The 13,712-nt window shown below is 54.4% G+C and overlaps 1 protein-coding gene across 7 annotated transcripts in view; it reads right to left on the bottom strand.

Moving 5' to 3' along the window:
- The window catches only part of PKNOX1 (PBX/knotted 1 homeobox 1), a 59,376-nt gene that overhangs the window by 11,431 nt on the left and 34,233 nt on the right, over nt 1-13,712 (bottom strand). For 6 of the 7 annotated variants that reach the window (XM_047846883.1, XM_047846880.1, XM_047846884.1 and 3 more), the window contains 4 exons: nt 12,807-12,977; nt 8,436-8,535; nt 7,402-7,499; nt 271-399 (listed from right to left, as the gene is read on the bottom strand). In XM_047846883.1, coding sequence (XP_047702839.1) covers nt 271-399; nt 7,402-7,499; nt 8,436-8,535; nt 12,807-12,977 — 498 coding nt within the window. The remainder of the gene's footprint in view (nt 1-270; nt 400-7,401; nt 7,500-8,435; nt 8,536-12,806; nt 12,978-13,712) is intronic. The other variant, XM_047846885.1, reaches the window with a different exon arrangement.

The raw sequence follows: 13,712 nt of genomic DNA on the forward strand, positions 1-13,712 counted from the left end.
GCGCTCACGCACGCACGGGATTGACGTGAGCTGGAAGTATGCCCTTTTCACCAGGGGTGCCCTCCTGTTTAAGTCACTTGAGGGGGTGGCCTCCGGGTTTTGGTAACCCTCCTTCCGCCCCGTACTCCAGCCCGACGTTTAGACGGTCGACAAAAGACCGATACTTCACGCCGGGCCTGCTCGCGCAGACCAGCACATCTTTCGCGGGAAGCGCGCCAGAAAGCAAGCAGCTCGGGGTGCGGCTAGCGGCGCGGTCACTTGCGTTCTTACCCCTATGTGCTGAAAGAGCCAAGATCTCATCACGTTGGTGGCATGCTTCGGCAAAACGCCCCTTTTGTTCTTAGCTGAGCCGTCATCTTGCTGCAAGATGCTGAGATCTTGGTTTAACTGTAACTGGAGCTTTGAAACAATTGAAAAGAAAATGTTAGCACAGAAAATTATGACACATCCAAGCGGCTCAGGACTTCAGATGGAGACGATACCCAAAGATCTACGGATAAATGACTTGTCGATAGCAGGGGCACGTGCACTGGAGCGGGTGCAGGCTATTCGGGGCGGGAGGAGGATCCCGGGGCATCGTCGCCACGGGCACGGCTGTCTCGCTGTCAGTGGCCCCTCATCTGGCGAGGCAGGTGACACGGGCACCGACAGGTCCCCGGGGTCACTCCCCTGTCGACATGCCAACCCCACGGCCCTCTCATCCACTGCCCGTTTTCACCTTGCGTCCTCTGGCGAGGGACGTGATAAAACACCGCTCTCCCAGCCGAGAGAGCTGTCAGGCAATCAACAAGAACGGGCAGGAAGGCTTGAGGGCTGGAGACCGCCCGTGGGCTGAGCAGGGGGCAAAGGCACACACAGGAGCAGACAGAAGCATCACAGAGCAAGGACGAGGGACCGCTGGTGGCCCAGACGCCTCCGCAGCCACGACAGATGCCCCCACCCCCCGCGGAGAGCAGGGAACACGCTCTGTCCGTTGCCTTTCAAAAGGAAGGACGGGCAGGGCACCGCGAATGTCCTGCACACAAACGAAAGAGAGATCTGATGTCTGTAAGGACAGGCCTCAGGCCCCGGCAGGTCCCAGGCGTCGCACCTGATGCCCGGCACGCCCGTGGTGACAGTGTCATCAGTGTTCACGACATGGGCAGGAGACGAAAGCGATCACCACTCACCAGGGCCTCACACACACACAGCAGAGACCTCTCTACTGTTACACTTGAATTGAGAACTTATGTATGAAACGGACTCCACAAGAAAAGGAACATCAACTTCAATATGATGCATTCATAGACACAGTTGATTTACCATGACCTGAGCCGAAGTTAGATGCTTAACTGACTGGGGCACCCAGGCACCCCCACAGACACAGTTTAAAGGATTTGGAACTCGGGGCGCCTGGGTGGCTCAGTCGGTTAAGTGTCCAACTTCGGTTCAAATCCTGATCTCACTGTTCATGAGTTCAAGCCCCGCGTTGGGCTCTGTGCTGACAGCTCAGAGCCGGGAGCCTGCTTTGCATTCTATGTCTCCCTTTCTCTCTCTGCTTCTGCTCTGCTCATGCTCTCTCTCTCTCTCAAAAATAAACAAACATTAAAAATTTTTGCGGGGCGCCTGGGTGGCGCAGTCGGTTAAGCGTCCGACTTCAGCCAGGTCACGATCTCGCGGTCCGGGAGTTCGAGCCCCGCGTCGGGCTCTGGGCTGATGGCTCAGAGCCTGGAGCCTGTTTCCGATTCTGTGTCTCCCTCTCTCTCTGCCCCTCCCCCGTTCATGCTCTGTCTCTCTCTGTCCCAAAAATAAATAAACGTTGAAAAAAAAAATTTTTTTTTTTAATTTTTTTTTTGAAAAAAAAAGAAAGGATCTGGAACTTTATTTTGGAGAGGTCACCGTATTATCTGTGCTTCCTCTGAATTTATATCATTTTGGATACATTCTTTAAAAGCCTCAACAATATCATCTAAACAGAATTAAAGGAGACGTTAAGACACTGACTACCTAAAATATTTTAAAACCAAAGATTATGGGGCGCCTGGGTGGCTCAGTCGGTTGAGCGGCCGACTTCGGCTCAAGTCATGATCTTACGGTCTGTGAGTTCAAGCCCCGTGTCGGGCTCTGTGCTGACAGCTCAGAGCCTGGAGCCTGTTTCAGATTCTGTGTCTCCCTCTCTCTGACCCTCCCCCATTCATGCTCTGTCTCCCTCTGTCTCAAAAATAAATTAAAAAAAAAATTTTTTTTTTAATTTTGGGGGCGCCTGGGTGGCGCAGTCGGTTAAGCGTCCGACTTCAGCCAGGTCACAATCTCGCGGTCCGTGAGTTCAAGCCCCGCGTCAGGCTCTGGGCTGATGGCTCAGAGCCTGGAGCCTGGTTCCGATTCTGTGTCTCCCTCTCTCTCTGCCCCTCCCCTGTTCATGCTCTGTCTCTCTCTGTCCCAAAAATAAATAAACGTTGAAAAAAAAAATTAAAAAACAAAAAAAAAATTAAAAAAAAAAAATAAACCCAAAGATTATTATCCAGGCCACAAGAGTTTTCGGAAACCGGTTTCCTTGTCGGGGGCTGAAAGCGGGTGGTGTCGAGCGCCCTCTCCGTGCTCCTACGTGTGCACGGGGAAGAGTGGGAAATGAACTTCCAGTAGGAGTTCCCAGGCACCAGGGGCCAAACTTTAGCTTGTCTGCCTTATTTGTCTCAATTAACGTGTAATGTTCCTCACGAAGCTTGACATGGGCTCAGTGTCGCTTTTCTTGTGCAGGGCTGAAGCAACTGTGGGCTCAAAAATAGGCCAAGTGACGGCTGGCCGTGTGACTGGACCCCACGGATGGCGTCAACGGGGTCTGAGAGGGCCGGCGAGGCTGCGTGAGGAAGCAGACCGAGGGCCTCGGAACAGAGCAGCCGCTGGCCCTGCGGGGCTCCAGCAAGGCCAGGGACTGGACAGGAGGGGGTGAAAAGCCTAGGAAACTGGCCGGAAGTTTGCTCAAGAAGCAGAGAGAGCCCCGGACCCTCCCCGTCATTCTCCGCAGATGACCCATCTGTCCCCCGGCCCGCAGGAGACGGAGGACGTGTTGAGCGCAGCTGGACGGTGGGAGTGAGGGGCAAGGAAAGCCTCCACACGACACGGGAGACCCCAGCCCGTCCCCGCCCCTGCCGCCAGGCCTGTGCCCCGAGCGAGAAATCTGAGAGTCCTTCTCTGGAGTCACCGAGTGAAGAGGACGCTCCGAGGCCGGCCAACGGAGAGCCCCGCCTGCCGCGGCCCGCGCCCGACGCGCACCCAGTGGCTTCCTAGCGGCTCAGGTTCCGAGGACAGGCAACTGTCCCCAAATATCTGAAATCCTCCATCTCACGGAACTGGACAGGGCTGGGCTGACGAAATTAGTCGGGCAGAGAAAGACAGACATCGGATGACCTCACCCGTATGAGGACTTTAAGAGACAAAACAGGTGAACCGAAGGGAAGCCAGAATAACATAAAAATAGGAAGGGGGACAAAACAGAAGAGACTCTTAAATACAGAGGACAAACAGAGGGCTGCCGCAGGGGCTGTGGGAGGGGCGATGGGCTAAATGGGGAGGGGCCATTAGGGAATCTCCTCCTGAAATCACCGCTGCACCACATGCTAACTAACTTGGATGTAAATTAAACATAAAATAATATTGATAATAATTTTAAAAATAAATGAGAGTCTCCATCACAAAAAGCAGACACCAGCGGGAACGAACGTTGAGGCACAGAGGGAAGAGCGAGAACACAGAAGCTAAAGACAACTGCAGCCACCCTTGGGCCAAAAACGGGAGCTTCGACGCAAAGCACAGAGGCCCAGGAAGGGTCTGGAAAATCCCCGCTCTGCTGAACACTTTGAACTTCGAGGACGGGGCGGAAGGCGGTGGGGGGAGGGGGCGCGGAGAGAAAAGTAAGTCTCTGAGAACGAGACAATGGGAGCACAAACACACGGAAGTCCAGAGACTCTGTTCGGAGGGTCCGATGCTCAGTTAGCAAAGGCTCTAGAAAGAGACTGTGCGGGCCGGGGAGGGGGCAGGGCCGTCTCGGGAGACTCCGAGCACACGTCCCCGACTCAAGGACACGAGGTTGTGGGACTGCGCTGCAGCAGCACGGAGGAGAGAAGCATCCGACAGGAGACAGAAGACGCTGGCCTCCTCGCCAGGCGATGTGGCCACGAGGGCACAGAGACACCGTGGCCTCCAGCCCCGGTGACAGTCACCTGCGTCCCGGAGCGGCACTTGGACACAGATTGCATCACGAGACCGAAACGAAGTCATTCTCAGGTTTGCAAAGTCTCAACAAAATGTACCTCCCGGCATATCTCCTCTGGACGTTTTCAAAGTGGGGAGTAAAGGTAAGAAAGCAGAGGGTATACGCTGCAAGAGAGGGGAGTCCTGAAGGTGAAGTCAAAGGAAAGTTCAAGAACATGCCCTGTGCCTGGCCCAGAGAGAGACGAGCCCCTGCGAGCAGGAGACGGAGAGCTTCTGGGGGCACACAGCTCCGACGTGCCTTCTGGAAGGCAGGGCGTAGGGGGATCAGCACGAGGGTGTCAGCCACGGCCCCACGAGCACTCGGCCAGGGGACTCAGCAAGGCAGCGGTTCACTCGGGCAGAAGCAAACACGTGACCCAGAAAAGTGCTGTGATCACAGTTACACACTCAGCTCGGCACAGACCCGTGTTTACACAGTCAGGGTAACATGAACACCGAGCAGGGGTGTGGCCACAAGGCCAAACACACAGGGAAGATGGGGCAAAGCCAGAGCGAGCAGGGGCTCCTGCCACGACAGCGAGCCCAAAGCAGGTGTGTAAGGGGTGACTTAGTGCTTAGAAACGGGGAGGAAGACAGCAGAAGGAACGACTGTAAGATCAGGAAGCAGGTGCCTGACACGAGAGGCGGGAACAGCGGGCGGGAAAGGTGGCGGTTTGCTCCAAGCCTCTCAGCACCCCTGACGCTGAGCTGGGCACGCAGCTCGGTATAAACTTGATTTATATCAAAGCAAAGTGAGTTAGAGAGTAGAATGGAGGCAAAAAACCTGGTCACAGGGCAACCACCAGCAAAACCCTAAAATACACAAATAACGATCGTACAAATAGACTCTCCCAGGAAAGGAGAGGAGATCAATGAAACCCCCTGGTTACTTCTCTTTTCTCAAAAAAATGTTTTTAGGGGCGCCTGGGCGGCTCAGTCGGTTAAGCATCCGACTTCGGCTCAGGTCATGATCTCGCGGTTCGTGGGTCGAGCCCCGCGTCGGGCTCTGTGCTGACAGCTCGGAGCCTGGAGCCCGTTTCGGATTCTGTGTCTCCCTCTCTCCCTGCCCCTCCCCTGTTCATACTCTGTCTCACTCTGTCTCTCTCTGTCTCTCAAAAACAAATAAATGTTAAAAAATTAAAAAAAAAAAACCACTTTTAGAAGCATAAACACCTTTCCATAGAGACGCCCTACGAAGAGGGCAAATCCCACCTCCTGACGGGCATTAAGTCAGAACGCAGCCCATGGTGGCGGACTCTCTCCTGGGCGAGTGTGGCCGTGTTAAAATCCCCCGTGTGTGCACCCGAGACCCAGCCAGACACTGGGCAGGACGGGGCGTAGGGGGCAGCACGGGGGCGAGCGTTACGAGGGCTCAGCCGTGACGGCCACCGCACTGCCGCTGAGATTCACCTGGGGGTCACAGAGCAACCACGTGAGCCGTGACAGTGACCGAACGGACCGTGACAGTTTCCGACACAAGAACAGACCCCGTCATCGGTAAGTTGTCACCCTGATTATCTGCAGCCCAGAAAGAACCAGCCCCACCCCCCCAAAAAAGGAAAAAGAAAGAAGACAGCCCAGAGCAGCCCAAATAGCTACAAAAAGAAAATCGTATGCACCACCTCATCCAAAGCACCTGCACCCAAGCCCTCGGTCAATCTGGTCACTCTTCCGTCAGAAACCCGGGCAGCCCGTGTCTCTGGCCTCCCAGCCCTGCTGACCTAGAAGCCATACATGGAGGAGGGTGACGGGGAGGGGACAGGCGCACGGTGGGCTGCAGGGCCACGAGGACCGGAGCAGAAACAGCTCACAGGCAGCAAGAAAGGGGGCTGCGTTCGCCAGCCCGCCTCATGGGGCTGGGGGGCATCACAGGCGAGTCTGTGTGAGAAGGGGCTGCGCTGAAACACACATTTGCTAGTTAAACTAGTCCTCGGTGTGTCTAAGAAAATTCAGTTAAGCAGCAACTTCCTCCTTAAGCATCAGGACAAATAAATCTCTTCTCCAGAAGGGAGGCAGCGACTCTAAGGTGTCTTTCTCTAAGAGCGGTTCACGCTGGCACTGGGACACGCTCTGCCGACCAGGCTCCGCCCGCATTCACGGCTATGGCACATGGGGAGCTCCAGGGACAGTGGGCTGGATGGGGAGCCCAGGGACAATGCTGCTGGGGTCTAGCTCCTCCTCTACCCCTCACGGGCCCAGATGACAAGGCCCCCAAGCGCAGCCCAGCTCTGCCCGTGAAGTGAGAGGCGGTAAGTCCTGGATGGGCCGGGCCCAGGCCCTCTTGCATCTGCTACCTGAGTAAGGGAAACACGAACGTCCCCAAGGCTGGGCTGCCAGTTGTCAGTAAGGCTGCAGGAAACATCCGTGCTTCCAGGAAACAACGAATCTACGTTCTTAGTGTGAGCTGCTAACAGAAACGTGGTCTTTCTGATTTAAACCGAGCTGCGTGTAAATAACAAGACTGTACGTGTACGTGTGTGTGCGTGTCTCCACAACTTAAAGGGGGCGGGCAGTCCACCAAGTTCAGCCTCTCCTACCACAAAGGCATGGAGGGCGTAGGTCGACTGCAAGGTCACAGCGCGTAACAGCATTTCCACCTGCTGCTTCTGCCCCTGAGGCGGCCTCCTGTGCTCTCGAAGCTGGTGTTCCCCAGGAGGCGGGGGGGGGGGGGGGCAAGTGGGGGGTGGTGCCTCACTGGGCGCCTTGGAGCGGGGGAGGGGCAGCCCCGGCTCAGCTCTCCCCTCCGGTGGGTGGGCGGATGTGAAGCAGGCACCCCGGCCACCCCACCGGCCACCCAAGGGCGAGCCTGAAGCGGTGCTCTGGCCCATCAGGTGCTCCGCAGGAAGGCCTCCGCAGGGTCTGAAAGACCTGCCTGCTGGGTCCGCTGTGAACCTCCACGGGGGCGGGAAGAGGGCGTCTACGCTGCCTCAAGTCTCCGCACCCAGAGACAACTACACCACCCGACGCTAAACTGGACAACGGGGTTGCTCCGGGGAAGGGGTTATGGAGGACCCTTCTGCCGCTCCTTCGGACTTTCTGGACTTGGGGCTGACACTGAGCTGAACTGGGGACTGGCACGGGCTTCAGGCAGAGGAGCACCCACGCCTGGCTCTCCCGTGCCCGCACGGCCCCGCTCGCCCCCAAGCCCTCCCCCAGGAATGGCACACGCACCTGGGAGTTCTGGATCCTGATGGTGCCGGGCGACAGGGCTTGTGTCACCACCTGGCCTTGAGGAGTGACAACCGTGACAGGCTGATACACCGTGCCACCTCAGGAAGGAAGAGATCAAAACGCTCTTGAGTCTCGGTGATAGAAAACCACATTCTCAATACGCTCAACGTACATCATGAAAGGAAAACAAATCTCTGGTCTGACGAGGTTTTTAAGCCACGTCGAATGATCAGTACCCCGCTGGCGGACCTGTCACTATAAACTATTAAAACGACCCTCCCGGATGAGCCGCGCCCCGGGAGGGGGGCGGGGGGCAGGGCACCGGGCAAGGGGCAGCGAGGCGTCCCATCGCCAGGGCGCCGTCAGCCGGGGTGGACGCTGCAATTCCCTTTCTGTTGCTCCATTTCCCCCACAATCAGCACATGTTAAAGGACTTGGCCAAGGGGGCTAAGTAGTTTTCATCGCAGTATTTTGTTGCTCGAACGTGCTTCCATCCTCCTTTGGAAGCTTCCCTTCGCACTATCGTGTGAGGGTTTCTCCCCGCCCTGCGTGCCCCGATTCCGTCCTCACGATGGCTTTGTATCTGCGATGCGGGAGACGCACCAGGGACCTGCAGACTCTGTCCCCTTCCCGCGATGACTTCTGCCGTGCAAGTAACACCAAGGCTAAAAGGGAGTTTTGTTTGTTTGTCGAACATTAAGGGCACGACTTAAGGTTTCCCCGATGCTGCCAAGAGTACAATTAAAAACTACGTTACCTGCAAATTACAACTCAGTTTTTGCTATATATTTTCAGCTCCCACATAAAACCCTTCTTCCCCAAAGTTTTTGGTAGGGACGCACAACCTGCATAAAATATCTGTTACTGAGAATGAAAACAAGAGACGGGCCTTCAATTCTGAGAGGTCTGGTCTTGCCACCCGTCTCAGGAACTGGCGTTAATCAGCAACTGCACTGACGGGCTCCTCCGTTCTCATATAAAGGACTTCTGCGCAAAAGCTCAAGGAAAGAGTGTCCTTTCCTCCGTCGGCATACCTGCCACTGTTGCCATGGTGACGTTCCCCTGCTGCAGCGCGGATGCGGGCACCACGATTCCTTGGGGGCTGAGGGTGCCTGAGATGGCACTCTGAATCTGCTGTGAGTCAAAAACACACGGTGAGCAGTGAGCGGAAACACAAAAGCCACGTTTAAAACTTTAAACCAAGTGGCATGGTGCCACCACCAGTGAAGGCCAGGTGCTCGAGACACAGACGCAGAGGACAAGCCTTCCGGAAGGCGCGCCTTCCTTATCTGCGAACCAAGAGACCCCAGACTGACCCGCTGTTAAATACGACCGTCAGCACCGAGATTCCAGCTTCGACCTGGCTCCCAAACGGTCATCTTTCGCCTCATCATATCAGACTCGCCTCGAAGCCCTGGAGGCGTGACGAGGAAGGCCGGGAGGACCTAAGGTCATCGCACAGCCTTCCCACTCCGTTGGCTCACTCTAGAGCTTTCCAAGAACCAGAGTCCCCGTACAGAGGACGCCACAGGCTCAGGAGGCTCCATGTGGTGCCAGAGAGTCACCTGCGGCCGCGGCCAGCTCTGTCCCCTCACCAGAGCACAGAGCACATCGGCGTCCCCCTGCCCCCTGCCCCCTGCCCCCGCCCCCGCCCCGGGTGTTCAGGTCCGTAGAGTGCTAGGTCTGGGCCTGGCCTGCAGCCAGTTCCACAGAAAGAGCCTAAGACCACATCAAGATCCCAGCCATCCCAAGTCAGGTACAAATGGGCAGGTGGCCGGGAAGGGGGCTCTGTGCCGGGCGTCGAGGCACAGGGTCTGGCACACCACCGGCACGCAGGTATTTGAGCAATTAGATGGCATCGGTGCGAAAACCCGAAGACGATTACTCTGCAGGCTGCCGCACCGATCCGAGTGCGTGTCCGAGCTTTGGTAGGGACACACAGCATCTGCCACATGAACTTGGCCAGAATAAAAATTAATTCATCCAAATCAAATATCCAAGCTCCCACATGAAGGACCTAGAAGAAGAGGGACAAAATGAAACCAAAGCAAGCAGAAAGAAGGGAATAATAAAGATCAAAGCAGAAATCGATGAAACTGAAAACAGAAAAACAACAGAGAAGAGCCAATGAAAAAAAGAGCTGGTTCCCCGAAAAGATCAATATACTGACAAACCTGCTAAGACAGGAAAAAAGGGAGGTGACAAGTTACCAGTACCAGGAAGGGGACGGCGGGGGGGGGGGGGGGGGGGGGCGCCACAGGGCCTGCAGACGCCGACGGCGGGAGGGGCTCTGGCGACAACTGGGCACAAACACATGTGACGTCTGGACAGAAGCCAACACGAAACACACCATCCCAACAGCCCGGTAACTGTTGCGGACGCGGAATTTGTAGCTCGAAAACTCAGAAAAGAAACCTCCAGCTCCAAGTACCGTCACTGGAGAATTCTATCAAACACGCGACGAAGAATTCACACCAATTCTACATAATCACTTCCAGAGAACAGAAAAGGAGGGAATGCTCTTCATCTCATTTTGTAAAGTCGTATTATTCTGATACGAAACCTTGGCAAAGACCGTAACAAAAAGGAAACCACAATCAGTATGGACACACAAACGTCTCACAACATACAGCAAACAGAATTCGGGAACCTATATAAAAAGAATTAATGTGCTGCGACCAAGGGGTATTTATTCCAGGAATGTGAGGCTTGTTCCATATTCGAAAAATCAAGTAACGTGATCTACCTCCATGTTAACAGAAGAAAGGAGAAAAACCACATAATCACATCAATTCATGCAGGGAAAGCATTTGAAAAAATTCAACATAATAAAAAAAAAACTCTCCGGAAAAAAAAAAAAAAAAAAAAAAAAACAGGAATAGAGGAGAACTTCCTCAACTTGATGAAAAGCATCGAGAAAAAATCTTCCAGTAAAATTATAATTAACAGTGAAAGGCGGGGGCACCTGAGTGGCTCAGTCGGTTGAGTGTCGGACTTCAGCTCAGGTCATGATCTCATGGTTCGTGGGTTCAAGGCCCACATCAGGCTCTGTGCTGACAGCTCGGAGCCAGAGCCTGGAGCCTGCTTCAGAGTCTGTGTCTCCCTCTCTCTCTGCCCCTCCCTCACCCGCACTCTGTCTCTCAAAAATGAATAAATGTTAAGAAAAAATTTTAAAAACAAACAAACAAACAAACAAAAAACAACATTGGAAGGCAGAATGCTTTCCCCCTAAGACTGGGAACAGGGCAGGACATCCACTCCCACCAACTGTATTCAAGATAGCACTGGATGTTCCAGACAATGCAGCAAGGTAAGACAAGGACACAAAAAGCATATAGATCAAGAAGGAAGGAACGGACTATTCCTGTCTGCAGATGATACAACTTAACCAGTAGGAAATCCTAAGGAATCTATGAGAAGGACCTCCTAGAACTAACAAGTGAGTTCCGCAAGGTGGCAGGATACGAGACAGACACACAAAAATCAACTATATTTCTAAATACTAGCCGGGACACTGAAGTCAAAGCTAGAATACCATTTATGATTGCTCAAAAAAATACTCAGGTGTAATTCTAAAAACACACGTGTAGGACTTATAAGACAAACTTACAAAACACTGATGAAAAAGACTAAATAAATGGAGAGACATATCATGTCTGTGGACCAGAAGAGCCAACACAGGAAAGATGTCGATTCGCCCCAAAACGATACACGGGCTTAATGCCATTCCTGTCAAAATCTCAGTAACGTTGTTTTGTAGATACAGGCAAGATCACTTCAAAATTTATACACGGAGAGGAACTAGAATAACTAAAACCATTTTGAGAAAGAAGAATAAAGGGGGACGATACAGTCCACCCCGATCTGAGACTTACCAAGTAGCTCCAGTAACCACGGCTACACGGTGGGAATACATCCAGCAGTGTGACAACAGAGGGGACAGAAACAGACAGACACAAACAGACCGGCATTGTGACAGTGTCACAAAAGCAACTCAACGGAGGAACTTCCGGAAGCAGCCTCCACCTAAACCCTCACACTGCGTACAAGAGTTAACTCAAGATGGGTCGTGGACCTGAGTGCGAAACACCCAGCTTGCAGAGAAAGGACTGGAGGAAATCTTGGGGCTCCAGGGCTCGGCAGAGTTCTCAGACTCACCAAAGGAAGAGCTGATACGTGGGACTTGATCAAAATTTAAAATGTTTGTTCTGCAAAAGACCCTGTGAAGAGGATGAAAAGATCAGCCACGGACTTGGGAGAAAATATTTACAAACCACATAGCCAGTAAGAGACTCGGATCTAGAATACTCTCAAAACAACAGTTAAAAAAAACCTAGAAAACGGGCAAAAGACACGAGCAGACGTTCTACCAGAGAGGATCTCCAGATGGCAACTAAGCCCACGGAAAGATGTCGGCGCCATCAGCCATCAGGGAAGTGCAGATTACGGCCACACGGACCACCGCCTGCCACCAGAACGGCTCAAGGGCACCAGGGCTTCCTGTGGGTGGACCTTGAGGCCACTGCGCTCCGCAAAATACGCCAAACACAGAAGGACAAATACTGTAGGATTTCCCTTACATCAGGTGCCCAGACGAATCAAATCCATACACACAGAAAGTCGAATGGTGGGAGCCAGGGACTGCGGAGGGGAGAAGGGGGAGTCAGTCGTTAACAGGGACAGGCTTCCAGTTTGAGAACGTGGGAAGTTCTGGAGACGGAGGGCGGGGACGGTGGCGCGACAGTGTGGACGTGCTTCAGCCACGGACCTGTGCGCGTAAAAACGGTTACGATGAGGGGCACCTGGGGGGCTCGGCCGGTTGAGGGCCGACTTCGGCTCAGGTCGTGAGCTTACGGTTCACGAGTTCGAGCCCCGCGTCGGGCTCTGTGCTGACAGCTCGGGGCCTGGAGCCCGCTTGGGATTCTGGGTCTCCCTCTCTCTCTCTCTGCCCCTCCCCCACTCATACTCTGTCTCTGTCTCAAAAATAAATTAAAACGTCAAAACAAATTTTTAAATGGTTAAGATGGCACATTCATGACACGTGTACCTTACCACAATTTTAGGAAATAATCAACAAAAAACATATTTTAAAAAAGAAGGAAAGAAGTGAACGGTACTCTATCCCCCAGAAGGACGGGATCCGGGGCACGGTACACAGACCGAGGCCTCACTTCAGTGGCTGCGTGATGCCCGGAGGGACTGTCTTTCGGGCTTGAGGGAATTCACTGCCAGCCCAGGCCAGGCTCAGAGATCTAGAAACCTCTCTGGGCAGGACGGCCGTAGACAGCCCAGACGTTCTGAAAGGGCTGTCGGTCTCCGGACTGACGGTGACGAGCAGCCGTCCGTCCCCTTGTGGACAGGACGGTAACCGAGGAGCAGAGCGGGGCCCAAACGTACGTAAATACCTGGGACTGGGCGGGGGAGTACGGGCTTCCAGGCTCCCCGCTCAGGAGGGTCTCGCTGTTCATTTTCGTCTTTAGACAAGCGATATAGCGACTGCAGAAGTCTTTGCAGAGCTCGTTAACCTTTTCCAGCTCAAGAAGATGAATGCGCAAAACCTGGATTGCTTTCACCATCTAGAAGCAGAGACAACGAAGGCTCTCAGACGAGCAGGCAGGAGCACAGCGGCCGTTGGTGTCACCAGCACAGGACCGCTCCGTGACCGGCCCGAGCCGCGTCGCCACGACCGTCTGCACCGCCGGGGACACAAGGGGAGCGACGTCAGAAATCGGGCCAAACAGTAAGTCACCCCGGCGCCGCCGACCTTCCGTACTTCAGCTGCATCCGGTGTGTGGGGACCCAGATGGTCCCAGGGCCGCCCTCGGGGAGTCGCTGCAGCGGGAGACGGCAGGGCCTCGGCCCGGCCCCACGGCCGACCCGCATCACAGCCAGGGAGGTGCTTACCTCCCGCTTCTTCGTCTGCAAACGGGGAGGAGTGCGTGCCCACCGCATGGGCAGCTCTTCATTTGGACAAAACCCCAGTTAACCGACTCTGCCCTTTACGGATTGTGCTTTCGGTGTCGAGCCCGAGAACTCCCCGCCCAGTGCCAGATGCGGGCTTTTACGATTTTCCCAAAAGTTTTACAGTGACTGTGTTAAGTCACTAAGTTCCGGAGTCACCTGCCCCACAGCGGTAGACAGCGGCCTCGGATGGAAAGCACCACTTGCCGGGAATCCACAACCCGGAGCCCAGCCCCTCCCCCTGTGACCTGGGTGGCAGTAATTCACAGGCATTTGTGGACCGAGAGTGACCACGAACCAAACCCTGCCAGGCCCTGTGCTCGAACACCGGTCAGGAGAGCCCGGGGCCA

This window comes from Prionailurus viverrinus, unplaced genomic scaffold (genome assembly GCF_022837055.1).
Source record: "Prionailurus viverrinus isolate Anna unplaced genomic scaffold, UM_Priviv_1.0 scaffold_42, whole genome shotgun sequence".
Classification (NCBI taxonomy): Eukaryota; Metazoa; Chordata; class Mammalia; order Carnivora; family Felidae; genus Prionailurus; species Prionailurus viverrinus.